The 26588-nt window shown below is 43.0% G+C and overlaps 1 protein-coding gene across 2 annotated transcripts in view; it reads left to right on the plus strand.

The window, feature by feature from the left end:
• STK32B (serine/threonine kinase 32B) overlaps window positions 1–26588 on the plus strand; it is a 377989-nt gene that overhangs the window by 107854 nt on the left and 243547 nt on the right. For both annotated transcript variants that reach the window (XM_029062114.1, XM_029062115.1), the window contains exon 3: window positions 6675–6826. In XM_029062114.1, coding sequence (XP_028917947.1) covers window positions 6675–6826 — 152 coding nt within the window. The remainder of the gene's footprint in view (window positions 1–6674; window positions 6827–26588) is intronic.

Here is a 26588-nt window from a genome sequence, read left to right on the forward strand (position 1 = left end):
CACTGTTCCAAACCCTGGGGTAGATACAAGTGAATCAGGTTGGACAGAGTCCCTGTCTCACATAGGACTCACAATCTCTATCCCCATTTTACAGATAAGATAACTGAGGCACAGAGAATTGAAGTGACTTGCTTGAGCTCACACAGCTGACAAGTGGCGGAGCTGGAATTAGAACCTAAGGTTTTTCAGAATCCCAGGACCATTCTCTATCCACTAAACAGCACTGCTTCTCTTATACAGTGCTCTGCTAACAATAAGTGCTCAATAAATGTCAGTGATTGATTTTTGATTGATTGACTCATATGTTCTTCTGTCCCACATGGGGCTCACAGTCTTAATGCTCACTTTAGAGGTGAGAAAACCAAGATACAGAGAAGTTATGCACCTCGGCTAAGGTCACAAACCAGAACTCCCAGGCCCATGTTGTATCCATTTCTCAACACATCTTCTCAGACAAAGGAAATGGCAGAGAATGAACAAATGTACATTAATGTTGTGGAGCTGAGGTTGGGGTGAGTGTCAAAATGCTGAAGGGCTACAGACCCAAATGCATAGGTGATGCAGGAGGGAATATGAATAGGAGAAATGAGGACTTAGGGAAGTGTTCTTGGATGAGATATGATTTTAGAAGGGTTTTGAGAATGGGGAGTGGTCTTCAGTATGAAGAGAGAGGGAGTTCCAAGCCAGAGGAAGGACTTGGGCATTGAGCATTATCAAAATCTCTCTTGTCTATGTTGCTAATGACACTAAGCCCAATTCTTCCCTCTGAGCTGGAACTCCCTCCCCCTTCATATGCAACAGGCGATCACTCTCCCCACCTTCAAAGCCTTTTTAAGGTGACATTCCTTCCTAGATGCCTTCCTTAAATGAGCCCTCTTTCCCCCTACTTTTTCCCCCTCTGTGTTGCCTATACATTGGATCTATACCCTTTAATGACTTGATATTCACTCCATCCTCAGCCCCACAGCACCTAAGTACCTATTCATAATTTATTTTAATACCTGTCTCCTTCTCTGGACTGTAAGCTATTTGTGGGTAGGGCTTTATATCTACTAACCCTATTATACTCTTCCAAGCACTTAATACAGTGTTCTGCACCCCATAAGCCTCAATAAATACCACTGTTTAATTGAGACAGGTGAGACTGAGGTACAGCGAGTAGGTTGGCATTAGAGGAGAGAAATGTGTGGGCTGCACTGTCGTAGGAGATCAGCGAGGCTTTAAGGTGGGATGGAAAGAGCTGATTGAGTGCATTAAAGCTGATAGTCAGGAGTTTCTGTCTGTTGCAGAAGTGGAGGCTTTTGAGGATTGGGGAGATAAAGGGCAGAACTGTTTTTAGGGAAATTATCTGAGCAGTGAAGTATGGAAAGGAGAGAGACAGGAGGCAGGGAGGTCAACATGGAGGCGGATACAATAGTCAAGACAGGGAAGGATAAGTGCTTGGATCGTTGAGGTAGCTGTTTGGATGGAGAGGAAAGGGTGGATTTTAGCTAGGTTATGGAAGTAGAACCAATAGGATTTGGTGACCAACTGATTAGGTGGATCGAATGAGAGATGAGTCAATAATCATGGGCTTGGGAGTCAGAGGTCGTGAGTTCTAATTCCAGCTCTGCCACTTGTCAGCTATGTGACTTTGGGCAAGTCACTTAATTTCTCTATGCCTCAGTTACCTCATCTGTAAAATGGGGATTAATAATAATGCTGGTATTTGTTAAGCACTTACTATGTGCAGAGCACTGTTCTAAGCGCTGAGGTAGATACAGGGTAATCAAGTTGTCCCATGTGAGGCTCACAGTTAATCCCCATTTTACAGATGAGGAAACGTAGGCCCAGAGAAGTTAAGTGACTTGCCCACAGTCACACAGCTGACAAGTGGCGGGGCCGGGATTCGAACCCATGACCTCTGACTCCCAAGCTCAGGCTCTTTCCACCGAGCCACTACGTGGGACAGCCTGATATCTCTGTATCTGCCCCAGCACTTAGAACAGTGTTTGACACATAGTAAGTGTTTAACAAATACCATCATTTTTAATAATGCCAAGACTTTGTGGTTGTGAGATAAGGAGGATATTGGTGCTGTCTATATGGAGAGGACAGAATCTGGGTGGGCGGTGAGAAGTTCTGTTATGGACATGTTAAATTTGAGGTGTCAGTGGAAGATCCAAGTAGAGATGTCTTGAAGGCAGAAGAAAATCCAAGACCATAGAGAAGTTGGGAGGATGGGGTTGGAGAGGTAGATTTAGGAATCATCTGCGGAGATCTACCTGAGAGAGAGCTCTTTCCCCAGAATAATTTTCCTTTAGAGGAGGGTTTAGTTAGCGTGATAAAAAAATGAGCACTTACTATGTGCCAAGCAGGTGTGCTAAGTATTGGGGCAGAAATATGATTATCAGATGGGTCACCATTCCTTTTCCGCATGGGACAACTCTATAATCTAACATAATCGATTCACACTTTTAATTTTCAATAAGAGCTAAGGAAATGCTCCAATTTCTATAAAATCTCTGTCATGATTTCTCAGGCTATTGAGTTCTAGCAGTCATCTGTATCTGTTGCTTAAAAAGAACGTGAACATTTTTTGTCAAGACTCAGGTTAGAGCAACTGTAGCCAAGAAAATATTTTTTTCGGACCGTGCCGATCAGTTAGCTTGCTTCTTCGAGAGTGTAATTTGATTATCTTTATGTGAATAAATGCAACTACAATAATTATACCCCATTATAAAATGATTCATACAATTGGATACATTGCTGCTCTAGTTGATTTTACGATCAGATCTTGTGCCCTTGCAATTAACTCGATAATCGAGAATACAGGCCAAAACAATGTAAAGGTTTATTGATTAAAAGAGTAGAAACATACTGAAATTAATACCTAAAACACAAAAGTACTTCATCAAATTTATAGTTGACCCAGTGCAATTCACCAGCCTAGTGTATATTTCCCCAGCAAGTATCTAGTAATGAATCAATCAATGGTATCTTCTGAGTGCTTTCTGTGTGCAGAGCACTCAACTAAGGATTTGGAAGACTTTGGGGTTGTTTTTTTTAATTTTATGGTATTTGTTAGGCATTTACTATGTGCCAGGTAATGTACTAAGCTCTGGGGTAGATACAAAGTAATCAGGTTGGACAAAGTCCCTGTCACACATGAATCTCACAGTCTTATCTAGTATGATTGCTTCCCTCAAGGAGCTTACAATCTAGCTTACATATACTAAAATAAATTATAGATAGGGGAAGCTACAGAGTTTAAAAATATGAATATATGTGCTATAAGGGAAAGGGACGAGGTTAGTACCTAAATATATAAGGGTTAAGGACTCAATCAGTCGATTCTATTTATTGAAAGCTATCTGTGTGTGGAGCACTAAGTACTTGGGAGAGTACGATATAACATACACATTCCCTGCCCACACTGAGCTTAAAGTCTAGATGGGGAGACAGACATTAATATAACCGCAGGGACTGTCTCTATCTGTTGCCGATTTGTACATTCCAAGCGCTTAGTACAGTGCTGTGCACATAGTAAGCACTCAATAAATACTATTGAATGAATAACTGAATAAATTACGGATATATACGTAAGTGCTGTGGGGCTGAAGGGGCGATGAATAAAGGAAGGGAATCAGGATGACACAGAAGGGAATGGGAGAAAAAGGAAATGTGTGCTTAGTCTGGGAAGGCCTCTTGGAGGAGATGTGCCTTTGATGAGGCTTTGAAGTTGGGGGAGAGTAATTGGCTGATGGATTTGAAGATGGAGGGCGTTTCAAACCTGAAGTAGGATGTGGGTGAAGTAGGATGTGGGTGAGAGCTCGGGCAAGATTGAGGTACAGTGAGTAGACTGGCATTAGATGAGGGCTCAAATGCATAGGTGATGCAGTAGAGGGGGGAATAAGGTAGGGAGATGAGAGGTTAGTCAGGGAAAACCGCCTGGAGATGTGATTTTAATAGAATTTTGAAGACATGAAGATGTGAAGGGTGAGGGAATTTCAGTCCAGAGGAAGGGTATAAGTAAGAGGTTGGCAGGCACAGACATGAGCAAGGCTCGGTGAGTGTGTTGGTAATAGAGCAAAGTGTGTGTGCTGGATTGTAGTGGGAGACGAGCAAGGAGAGGGTTGGGGGGAGAGCTAATTGAGCACATTAAAGCTGATATTCAGGAGTCTCTGCTTGATGCTCAGAAGGATGAGCAACAATTGAGAAGCAATATGGCCTAGTGGTTAGAGTATGGGTCTGATAGTCAGAAGAAACTGGGTTTTAATTCCCTGATCCACTTGTCTGCTGTGTGACCTTGGGCAAGTCACTTTCCTGTGCCTCAATTACCTCATCTGTGAAAAGGGGATGAAGACTGTGAACCCCACATGGGATGACCTGACTGCCTTGTATCTATTCCAGCGCTCAGAAAGGTGCTTGGCACATAGTAAGCACTTAAGAAATACCATAATAATTATTATTATCATAAGCTATAGAATCATTAATATTCTAAAATATCAATTACTATTACATCGATATATATTATGTAATGTGTGCAATACAATTAACGCTAATTAATACAACCGATTAGTATATTTTAAAACACAGTATATTTTAGTATAGACCATGTAATAGAACATTATATAATAAAATTTCAATAATCACAGGTACTTAATAATGATTAATAATATATGCCAAGTACTGTACTAAACACTGGGGTAGATACAGGATAATCAGGTCCCATAAAGGGCTCACAGAGTAAGTAGAAGCGAGAACAGGCATAGCTTAGTGGAAAGAGTCTGGGCTTGGGAGTCAGAGGTGGTGGGTTCTAATCCCAGCTCCGCCACTTATCAGCTGTGTGATTTTGGCCAAGTCACTTAACTTCTCTGTGCCTGTTACCTCATGTGTAAAATGGGGATTAAGACAGTGAGCCCCACGTGGCGCAACCTGATTGCCCTGTATCTATCCTAGAACAGTTAAACAGTGTTTGGCACATAGTAAGCACCCAGCAAATACCGTCATCACAGTCAACAGGCCTTGAATCTCCATTTTGCAGATGAGAGGACTGCAGCTCAGAGAAGTTAATTGAGTTACTCAAGGTCACACAGTGGATAAGTGGTACACTCTGATTCCCAGGCCCACACTCTTTCCCTTAGGCCACACTACTTCTAGTACTTCCCCTCCCGGGCTCCTGGGAACATAGAGGCTTCTCCCAAGCCGTGGAATTTAGAGGAAGGAGCCCAGAGGGAGGTTGACTGCCTTTGAAAAGAACAATATCGGACATGACGTGCGAAGTCATGTCAATTTTCTGATGGGGAACAGATCAGATGAAAATTGTGGGGAGGGAATGTGTCTGTTTATTGTTATGCTGTACTCACACAGTAAGTGTTCAATAAATACAACTGAATGAATTAATGAATGAAGAAAAAGAGAATGTCCACTTTAAAGCAGATTAATACTAACTGTGACGTTTGTTGAAACATTACTGTGTGCCAAGCACTGTACTAAGCACAGGGGTTAATACAAGATAATCAGGTCAGACATTCTCCCTGATCCTACAGGGAGCTCAAAGGAAAAACAAGCCTTGAATCTCTATTTTACAGGTGAGGAAACTGAGAACGGGGGAAATTAAATGACTTTCCTCAATCACACAGCGGGGAGCTGGGATCAGAATTCTGGTCTCCTGATTCCCAGGCCTGTGCTATTTCCACTAGCTTTGCCGTCTCATGACTTATGGCCACTGAGTGATCGAGGAGTGAAGCAGCTGGGTTCTGGGAATACGGTGTGATAGAGATGCAAGAAGAAGTTGGTCAGTCAATTGTATTTCTTTAGCGCTTACCATGTGCAGAAAACTGTACTAGGTGCTTGGGAGAGTACAAAATAGCAATATAACAGACACATTCCCTGCCCACAATGCACTTAAAGAGTAGAGGGGAAGACAGACATTGATATAAGTAAATAAATGACAGGTAGGGCCGGGACGGGGGTTGGATAAAGGGAGCAAATCAGGGCAACACAGAAGGGAATTGAAGAAGAGAAAGGCCTATTGGAAAGATAAGCCAGAAACTTTGGTCAATTCATAAACTCTGACTTTTAAGCCACTTCTCTTCAGTCAATGATAATGATAGCAATAGTTATCATAATAGTTATAATAGTCATAATAGTTATATATATAATAGTCATCATAGTTATAATAATGATCATTCTCTGTCTCGTTGTGGGCAGGGAGCATGTCTACCAACTCTGTTATTTTGTTCTCTCCCAAGGGTTTGGTACAGTGCAGTACTCACAGGGCATAGTGAACACTCAATTAATATGATTGAAAATTGGAGCTGGATCCTGAGATGATGCTACTACCAATAATAATAGTAATCATAAAAATGATAATCGTGGGATTTGGTAAGCAGTTATTTTGTGTCAAGTCTTGGGCTAGATACTAGATAATCAGGTCAGACTCAGTCCCTTTCTCTCATGAGGCTCACAGTCTAAGTGGGAGAGAGAAGAGTTATTGAATCCCCAATATACAGATGAGGAAAATGAGGCTCAGAGAGTTCTTTCACAGATACCATTAATAACAGCTGGAGTCCGGGAAGCCCAATTCCACCGGCCAGGGTATTAAGAAAATGCTCGCACAAAAGTCCTCGAAGGAGTCGATTTCAGAACTGCAGGGGGCTGAATTTTCTGTGCTTTGGCTGTCCCATTAGGTATGCATTGTGCAGAAGAGAGATACCAAGAAAATGTATGCCATGAAGTACATGAGCAAGCAGAAGTGCATTGAGAGAGATGAAGTGCGGAATGTTTTCAGAGAACTTCAAATCATGCAAGGCTTGGAACACCCTTTCCTCGTTAATTTGTGGTGAGTTCATAACCTCTTCGCCCTCCTATTGTTGCCTGTCACAAACACCTCACTGTTGAATATGTGGCCATTGGGGTCTGGTAAAGGAATCTTGATGGTATTAAAGTAAATCCAATTTCATTGTCTGGGTATATGTTTTCAAAAATTATTTTTAAAACTCACACTGCCTCAGCATTTTACTTAGTATTGCTTTTGCCTAATTTTAGTCTCAAAATTGTTTCTTTAATGATGTCCAGGGAAGATTTCTGTCACTTCAACCTGTTCCTTAACACATAATTTTCCATGGGGTTCATGACACTGCTATGTATTTATGCTGCTTTGCTCACGAATGGTGAATTCAGGAAAAAGAACTGTATGGAAGAGGAAATTTCTGCAAATGCAAATGTGCATAAGACAGTTTTGTTTATAAATTAATTACCACTAGAGAAGTATTTCCTCAAATAGTTCATGAGGCAAATGGAATTTCACAAAGCACCAATTTCTTCCTTATTTGAGAGAAAGAGAGGAGAGGAAATAAAAAAATAAATATACCTATCACCATACCATGAACTTCCAGGTAAGTTGAAAAGCTTACTGCTGGCAAAGAGTGTGAGATGGGAAATATGTAGGTCTTAATGGACATCTTTTTCTTCCCTGGACTCTTCATAGAAAGATTTATTCTACAGATTCAGATCAAAATAAGCGTAACTTAGTTATGGTATTTATTGAGAGCACTGGGGTAGATAAAAAAAAAATATTAAACAGACACAGTCCCTGTTGTCCTTGGGGCTCACAGTCTAAGAGGTAGAAAGAACACATTTTCATTCATTTATTCAATCGTATTTATTGAGCTATTACTGTGTGCAGAGTACTGTACTAAGTGCTTGGCAAGCAAAATTCGGTAATAGAGACAATCCCTACCCGACAACGGCTCACAGTCTAGAAGGGGGAGACAGACAACAAAATAAAACAAGTAGACAGGCAACAAAATCTTAGACTCATTTTCTTCTTCAAATGCCATAGAGTCGTTTCCAACCATAGTGACTCCATGGACACACCCTTTTCAGAACATCACATCTGTCATAGAGTCATTCTGGTGAGGGTGTCCATAGGGTTCTGTTGGTAACCTTCTTGGGCAGAGTAAATCCTTGAGTCTCTACCATTGTCTCTGATCAACATTTTGATCATTTGATTATCTGCCTTGGACTCTTTCCCATGTCGAAGCTGCCCATTTCAGGTGAATCAACTTAGTCTGACACTTCGGCTTAGACCTTTCGATTCTGGCTAGCCCAATATGGCATAGCTCTAAGCTTTATCAGAGTTTGTCAACTGTCCTGCCACCGTAAGGTGTTGATTCAAGGGAGAGATAGCCACTATACACATATTTACTTATTTATATGCTTATTTATTCATTAATTATGGTATTTGTCAAGCACTTACTATTTGTCAAGCATTGCTCTGAGGAGTAGATTCAAGTTAATCAAGTTGGACACCTTTCCTGTCTCACATGAAGCTCCCAGTTTAAGAGAGAGAACAGCTATTGAATTTCCATTTTGCAGATAAGGGAACTGAGGCAGACATCCTCCAGAACCCGGATAAGAACCCAGGTCTTCTGCCTCCCAGGCATGGGCTCTTTCCACTGGGCCATAAAGTTTCCCAGGTGAAAAAACTATCTCCATTACACAGCAAGCAAGTACCAGAGTTGGGGCCATAAGCGGATCTCTCAGTTCAGCTTCTTTCTACCTCTGATGTAGAGGAATAAACCAAAGTGGTCTTTGGAAGGCCAAATGACTTGACTTAATTAGCACATTTTGGACACATAATCAGGAGGACTAATTCGCTGGAGAAGACACTAATGCTAGGAGAAGTCCAAGGAAAAAGTGGAAGAGGCAGACCGACAACTAGATGGATTAAGACCATAACAACAATATCAGAAGAACTGTTAGAATTGTTGTGGGTTATGGGAGAGAACAGGACATTCTGGAGAAAGTATATCCATGAAGTTTCTATGAATTGGAAACAACTCGATGGCACAATAATAATAATAACGATGATGATGATAACAATAATGTACAATGACCAGATAAGCAGGGAAACACTGTGGTCTAATGGATAGAACACAAAACCTCTTCAAAACCTCTTCAAACCTCAAACCTTCAAACCTTTTCAAACCTCTTCAAAACCTTACTTAAAAATCACCTCCTCCAAGAGGCGTTCCCAGACTGAGCTCCTCTTCCCCCTCTACTCCCTCTGCCATCCCCCCTTTACCTCTCCGCAGCTAAAGCCTCATTTTCCCCTTTTCCCTCTGCTCCTCCACCTCTCCCTTCCCATCCCCACAGCACTGTACTCGTCCGCTCAACTGTATATATTTTCGTTACCCTATTTATTTTGTTAATGAATTGTACATCGCCTTGATTCTATTTAGTTGCCATCGGTTTTTACGAGATGTTCTTCCCCTCGACGCTGTTTAGTGCCATTGTTCTCGTCTGTCCGTCTCCCCCGATTAGACCGTAAGCCCGTCAAACGGCAGGGACTGTCTCTATCTGTTGCCGACTTGTTCATCCCAAGCGCTTAGTACAGTGCTCTGCACATAGTAAGCGCTCAATAAATACTATTGAATGAATGAATGAATGAACACAGGTCTAGGAGTTAGAGGACCTGTATTCTACACCTGATTATGCCACTTGTCTGATATGGGACCTTGAGCAAGTCTTTTAACTTCTCTGTGCCTCAGTTACCTCATCTGTAGAATGGGAATTAAATTCTTCTCCCAGCGACTTGGACTTTGAGTCTAAGGACAGGGACCGTGCTCAACCTAATTATTGTGTATGTATCCCAGAGCTTAGTACAGTCCCTGACACATAGGAAGCACTTAACAAGTGCTGGAAAAAAATGAAACCAGCTCATTCCAACTCCACATTTCAATCAGTCAGTGACTCCTGTTAGTTCTCTTTCCATACAATTTCTGGACTCTGCCTCTCCCCCTCCATCCAAATTACTACCACATTGATCCAAAACTTGTCATATCATGTTTTGACTACTGACTGCATCAGCCTCCTCACTGACCTCCCTGCCTCCAGCCTTTTCCTTCTTTAGTCTGCTACTCATATTATTTTCCTAAAACCTTGTTCTGCGCCCATTTCCCCACTCCTTGAAAACCTCCAGTAGTTGCCCATCCTTCACAACAATAAGGCTCTCCCTCTCTATCTCTCTCTTCCTCTCTCTCTCTCTCTCTCTTCTACTTATGCTAGATCTTCTCCCACACTCTTCGCTCCCCTAACACCAACTTTATTGTGCCTCACTCTCTTCTCTCTTGCCATTTGCTTCCTGTCTTCCCCCTCTTTCATGACCCCCAACTCTCCTGATCTTCAGAGCCCTATAAAATCACATCTCCTGCAAGAAGTCTTCCCTGACTAATCTCTCATCTCCCCAGCCTGTTCTCTATCCCTGCTGTGCACCTAAACACTTATCCCAGCCCCACAGCACTAAGATACTTGTCAATCAATGAATCTGGGATATTTATTGCATTGAGGGGCTATACAGATTACTGCCAATCAAGCATTACTGGTATTTATTGAACACCTACCGTTTGCAGAGTGCTGTACTAACTGCTTGGGTGCGTCTAAGCCCCCTTTATACCCTCACAACTGTTTCCTAAGCCCTGAGAACATCCTATCTAGTTGGCAGAAGACACAAAGATCTGAGCGTATGGGTGTGAATGTGTGGTGTTTTGTGTGTGTTTGCACAAACCTGTGTGTATACGTATGTGTGTGTGGAGGACAATTCCTATATCTATGTTTATGTGTATGTGCGTATGTGTGAAGTGCATTTCCTGTGTCTATGTTTGCATGTGGGGGGTGGGAATGATGATTGCCCGTGTATTTCGTGTGTTTGTGTCTATGGATGTGCTTTCCTCTTTCTGGGCTTTGCACCCAAGGTGCAATCTAGGTATGGCAATCAGCCACTCAAAAGTGCATTAATTATTCAGGGCCAAAATTGTTATGAGAATGAACATCCTTTGTACCATTGCCTGTTAGGCTTCCCACACGACATGAAACACAAAAATAATGGGAGAATTGTCAGGCCCTCTGAGACAGGGGTAATCCATTCTCACTGTAATAAAGATCAGATGCTGACATCAATTAATACAGTGTAATATCATCCTTAAGCAGATCTCAAAAACACAAAATGGCACCTGGAACCTAAACATCATCATAGAAACAGGGTGGGTGAGAATGCAAAGAGAATAGGGCAAGGGGAATAAAGCAAACTTTGGCAATTAGATTTCTAAACGGCCTTTTCCTCATTCTTTGCTGAAGAGTAGCTGTCAGCACTTCCTTCATCTCCACCCTCACTGTCTGTTCAAAGCAGGTACACACACCCACATCCACACACAATCATACATGTTCTGAAGCCTTTAGCAGCTTCTGTGAAGTCTTGACAGTATATGCCCAGGACTTCCCAAGTTTCCAGAAGACAGCTGTGAGGTCAAAAAGGCAGCTCAGAATCAGGAGCTGGTTTCAAAGACTTCAACCCTGAACTGACTCTAGGCCTCTTGGATCCTTTAGACCTTAAGCTCGTTGTGGGCAAGGTACGTGTCTGCCAACTCTTTGGTACTGTATGCTCCTAAATACTTATTACAGTGCTCTGTACACAGTAAATGCTCAATCAATGCCACTGGCTGATTGCTGCAGGTTCCACTGGTCAATTAAAATCTGGTTTATCGATAGGTTATAATGATAATCATAATTATGGTATTTCTTAAGTCCTTATTTTCTGCTATTGTTCTAAGCACTGGGTTAGATACAAGCAAATCAGATTGGACATAGTCCCTATCCCACATTGGGCTCACAGTGTTAATCCCCATTTTACAGATGAGGTGACTGAAGTACAGAGAAATGAAGTGATTTGCCCACGGTCACTCATCAGTCTTGTGGCAGAGCTGGGATTAGAACCCACGTCCTCTGACTCCTAGAATCAGGCCATGCTGTTTCCCTACAAGGTGATTTAGTTTCTGCAGCTGTGAGCTCTCACTGTGTGTCTCTACCTTCCTGAAGCTGCAATCTTCATAGTCAACACGCATGGACCATATAATCCTACTACCAGTCAACTAATCAATTGCATTTATGGAGCATTTACTATGTGCAGAGCACTGTATTAAGCTGAAAGGCACGCTCACCTGCCCTTCCTATATTCTTTCACCTTCTTCTTTTGCATCATCACACCTTACTTGATCATCTGATCTTCAGCCTTCTAGCACTGAACCTCTGCTTACCAGAGAAGCAGCGTGGCCACGGGCCTGGGAGTCAGAAGGCCCGGGGTTCTAATCCTGGTTCCGCCACTGTTTACTTTGTGACCATGGGCAAATCGCTTCATTTCTCTGTTCTTCAGTTCCCTCATCTGGAAAATGGGGATTAAGACTATGAGGCCCATGTGGGACAGGGACTGTGACCAACCCAATTTGCTTGTATCCACCTTAATGTCTGGCACATAGTAAGCGCTTAACAAATACCATTAAAAAAAATGCACTTTTTACGACCTGTGCTCTTTCCACTAGTTCACCCTGACGTTTACTTCGTGATGGTTTACGATTTAAATAGAAACTCAATCGGCCCGGGAGTGGGGGTTTTTTTGTCGGCTTATTGAATGTGGAAAGGATCCTTTTCTTCTCATCAAGGGTTACCAGAATACTACCAGTAGCAGCAGTTAAAGGTCTCACACATTTGAAAGATGCGACCAGAGGGACACCCTTTAGTGCCCTCGGCTAATTTACTGTGTCACGTCCACTTTGCTTCGGTAACAGACACCTTTTAATTCAGTTGAAATCCACCCCTTGGCTTGTTGCATATCTCAAAGGGCCCCTTGCCTGACTTTTCCACGAAGTTAACTAACCTTTCAGTTCTGGTTGAAATGAAGAGAGAAATGAGACGATAGTTATAAGTTATATAGCCCCCCTTTCCCTCTGTTCCCTCTCCCCTCTCCATCGCCCCGACTCCCCCCTCCCTGCCCACAGCACTTGTGTAAGTATGTACATATTTATTATTCTATTTATTTTATTAATGATGTGTATTTATCTATAATTCCATTTATATTGATGCTATTGATGCCTATCTACTTGTTTTGTTTTGTTGTCTGTCTCCTCTCTTCTAGACTGTGAGCCTGTTGTTGGGTAGGGATTGTCTCTGTTGCCAAATTGTACTTTCCAAGCACTTAGTACAGTGTTCTGCACACAGTAGGTGCTCAATAACTACGATTGAATCAATGAATGAATGAATAGTTACCTCCTTGGCCTATCAGAATAAGAGGTTGGAGAGGTTTAAAATAGAAAATTGTAGAATGGAAGCATCATAGGTGGGGTTTTTTTCTCCTCCTTATTGATTGCCCTTGGCTAATTTTAAAACTCTGCAAATGACTTAGTCTTAGTTGTGCTCTTTTGTTTTCCTCCAGGGCTGGACCCATTTAAAAGGATATTTTGATTTTAATGGGAGGTACTTTGAATAGTTTGATTTCAGGATTTTAAAATTATTCCAAAGGTTTCACTGTTGTAAGCTTTCTTGAGGGCAAAAGCAATCTAAAACTCGATAAGTCCTCATGGGACAGAGAAGCTGTGTCTTCTGGAAGCAATTAGCCGGCCAGGCTACTTTTCTAAAACTCTGGATAATATTTAGAAGACGCTTCAATTCAATCTAACTTTTCAACTGCAGGGATGCTGTATATAATTCCTCTCATTCAGCATGGAACTGCTAGGTCCTGGGTTCTAATCACTGCTCCACTACTTATCTGCTGTGTGATGTTTAGTAACGCATTTAACTTCTCTGCGGTTCACTTTCCAGTTCTGAAAAATTTGGATTTAAATAGCTGTACATCCCCCTCTGCGACTGTGAGTCTCATGTGGAGCAGGGACAGTGTCAGACCTGATTATCTTGCATCTACCCCACTGTTTAGCATAAAACCAAATTATTATTATGTGGTAATGGCAGGTTGGGTTTTAGAGACAGGGCAACAGGTGCATCGTGAATTTCTGATTGGTCTAGAAGTTAGCAAGATGGGCAACTATTGGGTGGGAAAGAGGCTCACCTCTAGCCTTCCTTTGGGGAAACAAATGTTGGGAGAAATGGAAGCTTGCTAATACCACAAATAATGATGGTGGTATTTATTGAGCACCTAATATATGCTAAATGTTGAAATAGACACAATATAATCAGAGCAGACATAGTCCCAATTCCACACTATCCTCACAGTCTAAGAGGAAGGGAGAACAAGGATTATATACCCATTTTACAGATGAGAAAACTGAGGCAAAGCATAATTAAGTGACTTGCTCAAGGTCACACATGAGGCAAATGGCTAAGCCCAGGCCAGAATTCAGATCTTCTCACCCACCAGGCCTGTACTCTACGTACTGGGCTGCATTAGAATCAGCATGGTGTAATGGGTAGCCAAAAGGTCATGAGTTCTAATCCTGCCTCTGCCACTTGTCTGCTGTGTGACCTTGGAACAGTCACCATTTCTCTGGGCCTCATCAGTTAAATGGGGCTTGAGACTGTGAGCCCCACATGGGACAGTGACTGTGTCCAACTCAATTTGTATCTCCCCCAGGGTTTAGCACAGTGCCTGACACATAGAGAGCACTTAAATACCATCATCATTATCATTATTATTATTATTGTTACTATACTATTTGCCTAACAGATCAGTTTGACACTGGCATGGACATGGAAGTCAGACTAGTGGAGCCTGCCACTTTAGGAAAAATGGTGTTGACATGACTTCAAAAGCACTGGGATGTGTTTGCGTTGCGCTCATGTCTTGCCCTGTATGGAACTGTGTCTTCTGCAGAAATTTCATTTGGAAAATTTGGTTGGTAATAGCACCAGGGCCTAGAGGAGAAAAGAAAAAATGTGGGTCATTATGCCCACAGTCTTTTTGGTTTCAATGGTATGTGTTAGGCACTTACTAAGTGCCAAGCACTGTACTAAGCACTGGGTAGATACAAGATAATCAGGCTGGACACAGTCTCTGTCCCATGCAGGGCTCACAGTCTTAATCCCCACTTTACAGATGAGGGAACTGAGACACAGAGAAGTGAAGCAATTTGCTCATGGTCACATAGCATTCATTCATTCAGTAGTATTTACTGAACGCTTACTATGTGCAGAGCACTGTACTAAGCACTTGGAATGTACAAATCGGCAACAGATAGAAACAGTCCCTGCCCTTTGACGGGCTTACGGTCTAATCGGGGGAGACAGGCAGACAAGAACAATGGCAATAAATAGAGTCAAGGGGAAGAACATCTCATAAAAATAATGGCAAATAGAATCAGGGTGATGTACATCTCATTAAACAAAATAAATAGGGTGATGAAGATCTATACAGTCGAGCGGACGAGTACAGTGCTGAGGGGGTGGGACGGAAGAGGAGGAGGAGAGGGAAAGGGGGGAGAAGAGGGTTTAGCTGCGGAGAGGTGAAGGGGGAGGGTAGAGGGAGCAGAGGGAAAAGAGGGGAGCTCGGTCTGGGAAGGCCTTTTGGAGTAGGTGAGCTTTAAGTAGGACTTTGAAGAGGGGAAGAGAATTAGATTGACGGAGGTGAGGAGGGAGGGCGTTCCAGGACCGCGGGAGGACGTGGCCCGGGGGTCGATGGCGGGATAGGCGAGACCGAGGGACTGTGAGGAGGTGGGTGGCAGAGGAGCGGAGCGTGCGGGGTGGCCAGTAGAAAGAAAGAAGGGAGGAGAGGTAGGAAGGGGCAAGGTGATGGAGAGCCTTGAAGCCTAGGGCAGAACCAGGATTAGAACCCAGGTCCTCTTACTCCTACCTAGTTCAGTGTTCTTTCCACTTGGCCATGCTCCTTTTCTGTCCAGGCCTACCCAGATAAACTTGTCTACAAGCTATAATGATGATGATAATAGTAATGATAATATCTGTTGAACACTTGTTTCTCCCTTGGTGGCCTAATGGATAAAGTATGGGCCTGGGAGGCAGAAAGACCTGGGTTTTAATCCTCCGTCTGCCACTTGTATGCTGTGTGACAGTGGGCAACTCACTTAACTTTTATGCATCTCATTTACCGCATCTGTAAAATAAGGACGGAGATTGTGAGTCCCTTGTGGGACAGGGACTGTGTCCTACTTCAGCACTTAGCAGTGGCTGGCACATAACATTGCTTAACAAATACCGTAACATTTTTGAAAAACTATTAAGAGGAAAGCAACGTGATTGCCTGATTGCCTGTGAAAGAGGGAAAAGAATTGATCCATCACTGGTATTTCCTGAGTGCTTACTGTGTGTAAAACACTTTGCCAAGACATTGGAGAGTCCAATAAAGTAGACATGATCGCTGCCATCAAGGACCTTATCGTCTAGAAGAACTAGAAGTGAAGGCAGGAGAGAGGTTTCTGCTGCCACCAGAAATGTTGGAAATCTGGGAAATTTTGCAACCTAGGGAATTTATCCAGGTTTGAGAATTCTGGACTTTAAGTATTACCCTGCAGTTAATTCTCCTTGTTCCCATTCTGTTTCTTCCTAATAGTTTTTGTATGGAGGCCAGGGAAATATTAGGGTTTTGTCAACTTGGATACACTGGAAGGGAGACCCCCTTTAAGATCCAGCATTATTTCCCCAGTAGTAACAGCCACAGCATTTATTGAGCTCCCGTTTGGTGCCGCGTATTATAATATGCGCTTGGGAAGAAAAGAATAGTTAAATGGTACAGTCCCTGCCTAAAGGAGCTTGCTTACTAGCTAAAGGGGAGATAAAATTACAAATATTTCAATCTATCCATAGTATTTAATGCATACAGCTACCAGAAGTTTGACTTGGGAAGAAGTAGGCCAGTGAGCTGGGAAGTAGTGGAGGTGAAGAAACAGATAGAAAAGGTGGGGTTAGGTGGTGGCGATTCTAGAAAGGTGAGGAGTTTTTGTTTTAAGATAATAATAATCGTGATATTTTAATAGTTGTAATAATTATGATATGTGCCATGCACTGTACTAAGCTCTGGGGTAGATACAAACTGGTCAAGTTGGACACAGTCCATGTCCCATGTAGAGCTTGAGGTCTTAATCCTCACTTTACAGATTAGGGAATTCAGGCCCAGAGAAGTGAAGTAACTTGCCCAAGGTCACCTAGCAGACAAGTGGCAGAGCTGGTATTAGAACCCAGGTCCTTCTGACTCCCAGGTCTGTGCTCTATCCACGAGGCCATGCTGTTGAATTGTACACTCCAAGTGGTTAGTACAGTGCTCTGCACATGGTAAGCACTCAATAAATACTACTGAATGAACAACAAGAAAGCAGAGGAGGGTTTTGAGGAAAGGAAAGATGCAGGTTAAGTGACGTTGCAGTAAGATGATCTCGATATGGGCAGGGAATATGTCTGCTAATTCTGTTGTATTAGACTCCCCCAAGTGTTTAGTACAGAGCTCTGCACAGAGTAAGCACTTAATAAATATGATTGATTTATTGGAGAAGTAGCATGGTGTAGTGTGTAGAGCCCGGGCCTGGGAGTCAGAAGATCATGAGTTCTCATCCCGGCTCCACCGCTTGCCTGCTGGGTGACCTTGGCAAATCACTTCACTTCTCTGGGCCTCAGTTCCCTCATCTGTACAATGGAGATTAAGACCTTGAGCCCCACATGGGACAGGGAATGCGTCTAACCCGATTATCTTGTACCTACCCCAGCCCTTAGAACAGTGGCCTGGCACATAGTAAGTGCTTAAAAAATGCCATAATTATTATTATGCAGCGTGGCTCAGTGGAAAGAGCACGGGCTTTGGAGTCAGAGGTCATGAGTTCGAATCCTGGCTCTGCCACTGGTCAGCTGTGTGACTGTGGGCAAGTCACTTAACTTCTCGGTGCCTCAGTTCCCTCATCTGTAAAATGGGGATGAAGACTTCGAGCCCCACGTGGATCAACCTGATTCCCCTGTGTCTACCCCAGCGCTTAGAACATTGCTCTGCACATAGTAAGCACTTAACAAATACCAACATTATTATTATCTGGGCAGCACATATTAGTAGATTGGAGGGGGAAGAGGCTGGGGGCTGCAAGATTGGCTAGGAAACTAATGCAATGATCTAGTTGTAGCAATGCCAGAGCTCAAATTAGGTTGGTTGCAATTTGGGTGGGGAAGGATGGCTTCCTGGAGGAGCAGCGTGGTCTAGTTAAAAGCAGGAGCCTCGGTATCAGAGGACCTGTGTTCTAATCCTGGCTTTGCCACTTGCCTGCTGGGTGACTTTGAGCAAGTTACTTCTCTGTGCCTCAGTTTCCCCCTCTGTAAAATGGGGATTCAATCCCTGTTCTCCTTTCTTCTTAGACTGCGAGCCCCACGATGGGACCTGATGATTTTCTTTCTACCTCAGCGCTTAGACCAGTGCTTGATAAATGCCACAATTATTATTAATTCATTTCTACTGACTCTGGTGCACTGTCCTCTACCAAGTGCTTAGTTTAATGCTGTGCACCAGCAAGTACACAATACAAACCATTAATCGACTGACATATACCAAAGAGCTAATTGGAGCAAAGTGAATTTGAAGAAACAGAATGCAAGGATGTCACTGAAGGGCCAGAGAGCAGGAACCAAAGAAGTTCACGACCTAAACTACTAAGAAGATAGATGTGGATGAATATTCAGTGCTGTACCAAATATATATCTTGTTTAAAAAGGTATAGTAAGTTAAAAGAATAAAATTATTCATAACCTTAATGGAAAAATGATCTGCTCTTAAATTTTAGGTGTTGCAAGAAATGTGAAAAATCCCTCAAAAAAACTCTGATCTCTCAGTCACATTGCATAATTATAATGAAGAATGGTTCAGGATTAAAAGGGGAAAGATATTTGAAAAGTTCAAGTAAAGGTAATCTTAATAGACCTCGATTACAGAAAGTTCTTTGCGACCAGCACTCTGAATTGGGCTTTCTCTTACATTTATAACATCAAAGGGGATAATTTTTTTTTTCTCCAATGGCAAAGAGTATGTTTTTCCATGTTTTATTCTCCAGTCTTTTCTTTTAAGAGATGTTCTTGGAATAGTTGATTTTTGAATCCAAGCCTGCTTCAGAGACAGAGGTGGTAGTGGGACAAGGAGGATTAAGATTCCTTGAAAATGTGGCTCTCAGATAGTAGTAGAAAAAATACTACTAATCACTGTGGTATTGGTTAAACTCTTACTGTGTGTCAAGCACTGTTCTAAACTCTTTGAAAGATGCAGGATAATCAAGTCAAACACGCAGCACCTGTTCCACATAGAGATCATTGGACGCCCATTTCACAGATAAGGTCATTGAGGCACAGAGAAGTTAAGTAACTTGTTCGAGGTCACACAGCAGGCTTGGTAGAGCCAGAATTAGAAGGCTGGGCCTCTGACTGCCAGGGGCATGCTTCTTCCACTAGGCCATGCTGCAAAAGCCTGGAATAGGAAGACTATGAGTACCAGTTTGGTGATCGCAGGGCACAACGACTCTTTCTAAGGATGCTTCTCCATTCCCTTAATCAAACAATCAGTTGTATTTATTGAACTCTGACTGTGTGCCCTCTTCTGAGCAGTTGGGAAAGGATAATGAAATAGAGTTGGTAGTTGTGATCTCTGCCCTCCAGAAGCTTACAGTCTATTAATAGAGAGAGACATTAAAATAACTTACAAATAGGACAAAGCAGACTAAGCTCCTTATAATAATAATAATTTTGGCATTTGTTCGATGCTATGTTCCAGGCGCTGTACTACGCGCTGGGGTAGATACAAAATAATCGTGTTGGACACAGTCCCTGTCATATAGGGGTCCCAATCTTAATCCCCATTTTACAGTTGAGGTAACCGAGGCACAGAGAGGTGAATTGACTTGTCCGAGATCACACAGCGGACGAGTGGTGGAACAGGGATTAGAACCCAAGTCCTTCTGACTCACAGGCCTGTTCTCTATCCACTAGGCAATGCTGCTTCTCTTCTGGGGAAGGAATGTGTCTACCAACTCAATTATACTGTACTCTTCCAAGCTCCGAATACAGTGGTCTGCACACAATAAGCACTCAATAAATATCATTGATTTAATTGATTGATATTATTATTGATTGATTCAGTGCTGTGGGGCTGGAACTAGGGTGAGTATCAACCTTAAAGAGTTCAGACCAAAGTGCATCGGTGATCCAGAGGGGCAAGTGAATAAGATGGGGAAAAGAGAAGTTAGTCAGGGAAGCCTTCCCGGAGGTGATGGGCTTTTAGTAGGATTTTGTTGGTAAGGAGAGTTGTGGTCCGTAGGTTAAGGTAAGCTTGTTTTGGGCAGGGACTCTGTTCACTGTTGTATTTTACTCTCCCAAGCGCTTAGTACAGAGCTTTGAACACAGTAAACACTCAATAAATATGACTGACTGAAGGAGGGGGGAGGGGTTATTTCTAGGCCAGAGGCAGACCGTGAACAAGGTGTCAGGTGAGATAGACCAGGGCGAGGTGCAGGATGTGATCCCGGCTGTAGTAGATAAACAAGATTAGTTACTTATCCATCAATCAATCAATCAATCAATGGTAGTTACTGAACACTTACTGTGTGCCGAACACTGAACTAAGCACTTGGGATGATCTTCTTCTGCCCTGAGATCATGCAATCTTTTTCTATACGTATTTGACATGTAAGATCCTTGTGGACAGAGAACGTCTTCCTTTTGTTCATTCAATTGTATTTATTGAACACTTTTGGAGTGCTAAGCACTATACTAATGCTGGGGAGAGTACAATATAACAATAAACAGGCCCATTCCCTGCCCACAATGAGCTTACGGTCCAGAGGGGGAGACCACCATTAATATGAATCAATAAATGACAGATCTGTATATAAGTGCTGTGAGGCTGGGAGGGGGAATGAATAAAGGGAGCAAATCAGGGCGACGCAGATGGGAGTGGGAGAATAAGTTGTATTGTGCTCTGTTATACTGTACTCTTCCAAGCGCTTAGTACAGCACTTCCTTGGGAGTAGGTACAAACACAGTAAGCTTTCAATAAATACCCCCGATGGATGGTACAACTTCTGTGTCTTTTTCCAGTTACCCACATAACAGTGATCAGCTCTCTGCTCGGGGTCATTTTCTTCAGAGTAAAAAAGGCCTGTACTGAGAGACAGGAAACAACTTTTCTCTCACTTTGAAAAAAGAGGATTAAAAATCAATATACACCTTATGGGGCAATTTGTAGAATCGCTTGATTTGAAGTTTTATAGAGTCCTGTGGTCTAGCCCAGGCCACTAGGGGAAAGGAATGCATAAAATATTTATGTCTATTCTTCTTTCCTCCAAATCTTCCCAGACTTCTCTCACAGTCTGCCCCAGTTTCAGCACTATTCTCGTCTTTTTGTTAACTAATTGAACATTCTCGTCGCAATTTAAGCCCTATCGAACTTCAGAAGTGTTTTTTAACCCAATTTACTGATAGCAGCACCTACCAAATAAGGCTTCAGCAGCATTTAATTAGTGCTTACTCTGTGCAGAACACTAGTTTAATCAATCCATGGATTTATTAAGCACTTACTGTGTGCAGATCACTGTAATAAATGCGAGGGAGAGTGCAATATAACAGAATTGGCAAACAGGTTCCCGGCTCATAAGAAGTTCATAGTCTAGCATTGCATTACAATATTCCCCCACCTCCTCTATTTTACACTGAAAATTTAATATCCTGCCAATCCCAGTGAAAAGATGCAGTGTCGCTTAGTGGAAAGAGCACAATCCTGGCTGTCACTTCATCCTCCCCTTGGTCACATGACTCAAACTCTTTGGGCCTCAGTCTCCTCATCTGTAAAATAAAGGTTAAATACCTGTTCCTTCATCTGCGACCTTTGGGCATTTACTGTTCATTACTGTAAGCCCGTCAAACGGCAGGGACCGTCTCTATCTGTTCCCGACTTGTTCATCCCAAGCGCTTAGTACAGTGCACTGCACATAGTAAGTGCTCAATAAATACTATTGAATAAATTCATTCATACATTCAATCGTATTCGTTAAGCACTTACTGTGTGCAGAACACTGTATTGAGGGGCTTGGTAGAGTACAGTGCAAAATTAAACACATTCCCTGCCCACAACGAGTTTACAGTCTAGAGGTGGAGGTTCAGACATGAATACAAATAAACAAATGACAGATATGGACATAAATTCTGTGGGACTGGGAGGGGAGAAGAGCCTGTGAGCAGGAAACATGTCTACCAACTCCATTATCTTTTCCTCTCCGAAGTGCTTAGTACAGTGCTCTGCACATAGTACGTGCTCAGTCAATACTGCTGATTGATTAATTGATTGTTCTCAGATCATGAGCCCCAAGCAGGCCCAGGATCATCATCTTCCTGCTTATATGGCATGGGAAGCAGCGTAGCTCAGTGGAAAGAGTGCAGGCTGGGGAGTCAGAGGTCGTAGGTTCGAATCCTGGCTCTGCCACTTGTCAGCTGTGTGACTGGGCAAGTCACTTCACTTCTCCATGCCTCAGTTACCTCATCTGTAAATGGGGATTAAGACTGTGAGCCTCATGTGGGACGACCTGCTTACCCTTTCTCTCCCCCAGCGCTTAGAACAGTGCTCTGCACATAGTAAGCACTTAACAAATACCAACATTATTATCTTTCCTGGTGCTTAGTAAAGTGTCTGGTACATGGTAAACAGTAAATACCACATTTGTCAGTTAGATTACTGAGTGATTTGGGTGAGTCATGGTTTGGTATTGGAGAGTGGCAGAAAGATTTCTCCTGCTGGATTTCAGGACTATTAAAGACAGCATCAGTCTTCTGTTGGCTCTTTTGGTCTTTGGGGGGAAGAGTTATGTTTTCCTTGTAGCGAAATGACTGTGAATTAACGTGAAAGACGATAAAATGATGATGATGATTCTTCAGGGAGTAGGAAATACATGTTTTGATTTCAAATCACTGAGCAATTACTTGAGGATTTATGGGTCCCTGGCTCATACTTTACTGTAGGTGGATTTCTTACAAGGAAATCAAGGGAGCAGTCATGCCGTAGTCTTAATACCCGGCATTGGTGTTTAATTAGTACCAGGAGGCAAGGCTGGCATGAGATACTGAAAATCTAGCACCCTTCCTGCTGCTAATGATGAAGAGGAAGGTGATGACAGTGGTATTTGTTAAGTGCTTACTATGTGCCAGGCACTGTTCTAAAGCGCTGGGGTAGATACGAGGTAATCAGGTTGGACACAATCCCTGTCCCACATGGGGCTTACAATTTCAATCCCCATTTTACAGATGAGGGAAACTGAGGTCCAGAGAAGTGTAATGACTTGGCCAAGGTCACAGCAAACAAGTGAGAGAGCTGGGATTAGAACTCAGGTCCTTCTGACTCCAAGACCCGTGCTCTCTTTATAGTAACTGTTTGTTAATTGCTTACTACGGGTCAAACACTGTACTAAGTCCTGGGATAGATACAGGATAATCAGGTCCCACATAGAGCTCACAGCACTTATTACAGTGCTTGGTACAAAATAAGTGCTTAACCAATACCTCTATTATTATCATTATCATTAGTAATAATAATGAGAATACCAATAATAGTGAAATTACAACATTATTAGGTTCTCTGCCTCTGGCTCTCACAGTTCCAACCTGTTGATCTTCTATCTATTCCTGCATTTAGAACAGTGCTTGACACACATTAAGTGCCTAACAAAAAGTGTCATTCTAATTAACATTACTACTACTAATAATAATTGTGGTATTTCTCCTAAGCTCGTTGTGGACAGGGAATGTGTCTCATTTATCCCATCGCCAACTTCCCGCCCACATTCAGCCTCTGGCCTGGAACGCCCCCCCTCCTCATATCAGACAGATAATTGCTCTGACATTATTGCTCATACAGATATTGTACTCTCCCAAGTGTTTAGTACAGTGTTTTGCACACAGTATGTGATCAATAAATACGATTGAATGAAGGGGATGGAAGAAAGAGGGCTGGGACCTGGGCTCCAATTTCTGAGGAGAAGGGGCTAGGATGGCCAACCCTATAACAACAACACAAGCTCTGATATCACTCTAGACTGTAAACTCACTGTGGGCAGGGAATGTGTCTATTTATTGCAATATTATACTCTCCCAAGTGCTTGATATAATGCTTTGCTCACAGGAAGAGCTCAGTAAATAAGATTGAATGAACGAATGGTATCACTTCCATCCAGGTCCCGGGCAAGATGAAATTCCCTGCTTGTCCCTGGCCCCCGGTCTCCCCAGACACTCTCCTAGTCAGCTAGTCTGTCAGTAGATAGTATTAATTAAGGGCATACCATGCACAGAACACTGCACTAAGCGATTTGGGAGAGTACAACACAACAATATAACAGGCACATTCTCTGCCACAATGAGCTTAGAGTCTAGAGGGGCAGACAGACATTAACCTAAAGAAATAAATGACAGATATGGACATAAGTGTTGTGGGGCTGGGAAAGGGGATGAATAAAGGGAGCAAGTCAGGGCGATGCAGAAGGGAGTGGGAGAAGAGGAAAGGAGGGCTTAGTCAGGGAAGGCCTTTTGGAGGAGGTGGGCCTCACTAAGGTTTTGAAGAGGAGGAGAGTGTCGGATTTGAGGAGGGACGGCATTCCAGGCCAGAGCAGGATGAGAGCCAGGGGTCGGCGGCAAGATGGATGGAGCCTGCGCTCCGCCTGGCAGCATGACTACAACAGCTCGGACAGATGACCTCACCACCCTCAGGGATCGGACAGTCTGTCCACCCGACAGAAAACGCTCCAGAAACAACTCATAGGAGGTAATAACTAGGTGTCCAGCACGAGGCTGAGCACTGGGGTAGATGAGAGATGGCAGCTCAGTCACAGTTTGGGCTCCAGATGAGGCTTAAAGGTGAACAGGTATTTTAATCCCATTTTGCAGATAAGAAATTTGAGGCCCAGAGAAATTAACTGACTCACCCAAGGTCATGCAGCAGGCCAGTGCTGGGGCAGGACTAGAACCCAGGTCTCCTGACTCCCAGGCCTGAGACATGCTACTTCCCAAGAGCTCCTAGGCAAAGGAGTAACCTTTAACCTTTCATCTGACTTTTTTTGAGGGCAGTCAGGGTGTTAGAAATATCGAAAGGTTCCCATTTGATTTGATATTTATTCCTTAGCTACTCACTCTCTCCTTCTACATGCAAACAGAACTTCTTCTCAGGCTGCACATATTGACTGGCTTTTTCAAGTGTCTGTTTATCAATATTAGCATGTCAAGCGAGGCCCCAGTCTACAAGTGGAAAGATCAACTGTTTCAGAGGGGGTAGTGTGGATGGCAGAGGGAGCTGATCAGGGCTTTCCCATTTAGTGATCTCATCTTGAGAACTCCTGTCTCCTGCTTCGAGAAGCAGCGTGGTTTAGTGAAAAGAGCTCAGGCTTGGGAGTCAGAGGTCGTGGGTTCTAATCCCAGCTCTGCCACTTGTCTGATGTGTGACTTTGGGCAAGTCACTTAACTTCTCTGTCCCTCAGTTACCTCATCTGTAAAATGGAGATTAAGACTGTGTGCCCCACGTGGAACAACCTGATTACCTTGTATTACCCCGGTGCTTAGAACAGTTAGACTGTGAGCCTGTTGTTGGGCAGGGATTGTCTCTATCTGTTGCCAAATTGTACATTCCAAGCGCTTAGTATAGTGCTCTGCAAATAGTAAACACTCAATAAATACGATTGAATGAATGAACAGAGCTTGGCACATAGTAAACACTTAACAAATACCATCATTATTATTATTATCATTCATTTATTTTTAATGATGCTTGTTAAGCGCTTACTATGTGCCAGGCACGGTACTGAGTGCCAGGGTTGATACAAGATAATTGGGTTGGACACAGTCCCTGCCCCACTTAGGGCTCACAGTCTTAAGCCCCATTTGACAGATGAGGGAACTGAGGCAGGAGGAAGCAGCGAGGCCTAGTGGAGAGAACACAGGAGTCAGAGGACAAGGATTCTAGTCCCGGCTCCACCAATTCCTTGCTGTGTAACCTTGGACAGGTTGCTTTTAACTTCTCTGTGCCTCAGTTTCCTCAACTGTAAAATGGGGATACCTGTTGTTCCTCCTACTTAGACTGAGAGTTCCATGAGGGACAGGGACTGTGTCTGACCTAATTAACTTGTACCTAGCCCGGTGTTTAAAACAGTGTTTCACACATAGTAAGCACTTAACAAATACCTTTAAAAAAAAAAAGTGTGAAGTGACTTGTCCGAGGTCACGCAGCAGACAAGCGGAAGAGCTGGGCTTAGTACCTAGGTCCTCTGATTCCCAGGCCCGTGCTCTCGTGGCTCAGTGGAAAGAGCACGGGCTTGGGAGTCAGAGGTCATGAGTTCGAATCCCGGCTCTGCCACTTGTCAGCTGTGTGACTGGGGGCAAGTCACTTCACTTCTCTGGGCCTCAGTTACCTCATCTGTAAAATGGGGATTAACTGTGAGCCTCATGTGGGACAACCTGATTAAGTAAGCGCTTAACAAATACCAACATTATTATCCACTACACTGCTTTCCTGCTTCCCTTAGTAATATGTTTTATATGGAGGTGTCATCTCAGACTGCTCAAGCACAGTTTGGGTGGTGGATTTCTGGAGATACTTGGGATGGTGCCAATATAAAATTGTCCTTTCTGTGGCTTATTTATTTCTTTTACAGTCCTCAAAAGACTCATTTGAGAACTGAACGCTTTTTCCCTATATCCTTTTTGTTCTTTTTCAGCTATAAAATTGAATTTCTCCACCCTGTTCCAATGAAAAATAATTGACCTAGCTGAATTCTACGTGGGGTTAGAGGTATGAGAATGCAATCAGAATGTCACTTATT

This window comes from Ornithorhynchus anatinus, chromosome 4 (assembly GCF_004115215.2).
Source record: "Ornithorhynchus anatinus isolate Pmale09 chromosome 4, mOrnAna1.pri.v4, whole genome shotgun sequence".
NCBI classification, from domain to species: domain Eukaryota; kingdom Metazoa; phylum Chordata; class Mammalia; order Monotremata; family Ornithorhynchidae; genus Ornithorhynchus; species Ornithorhynchus anatinus.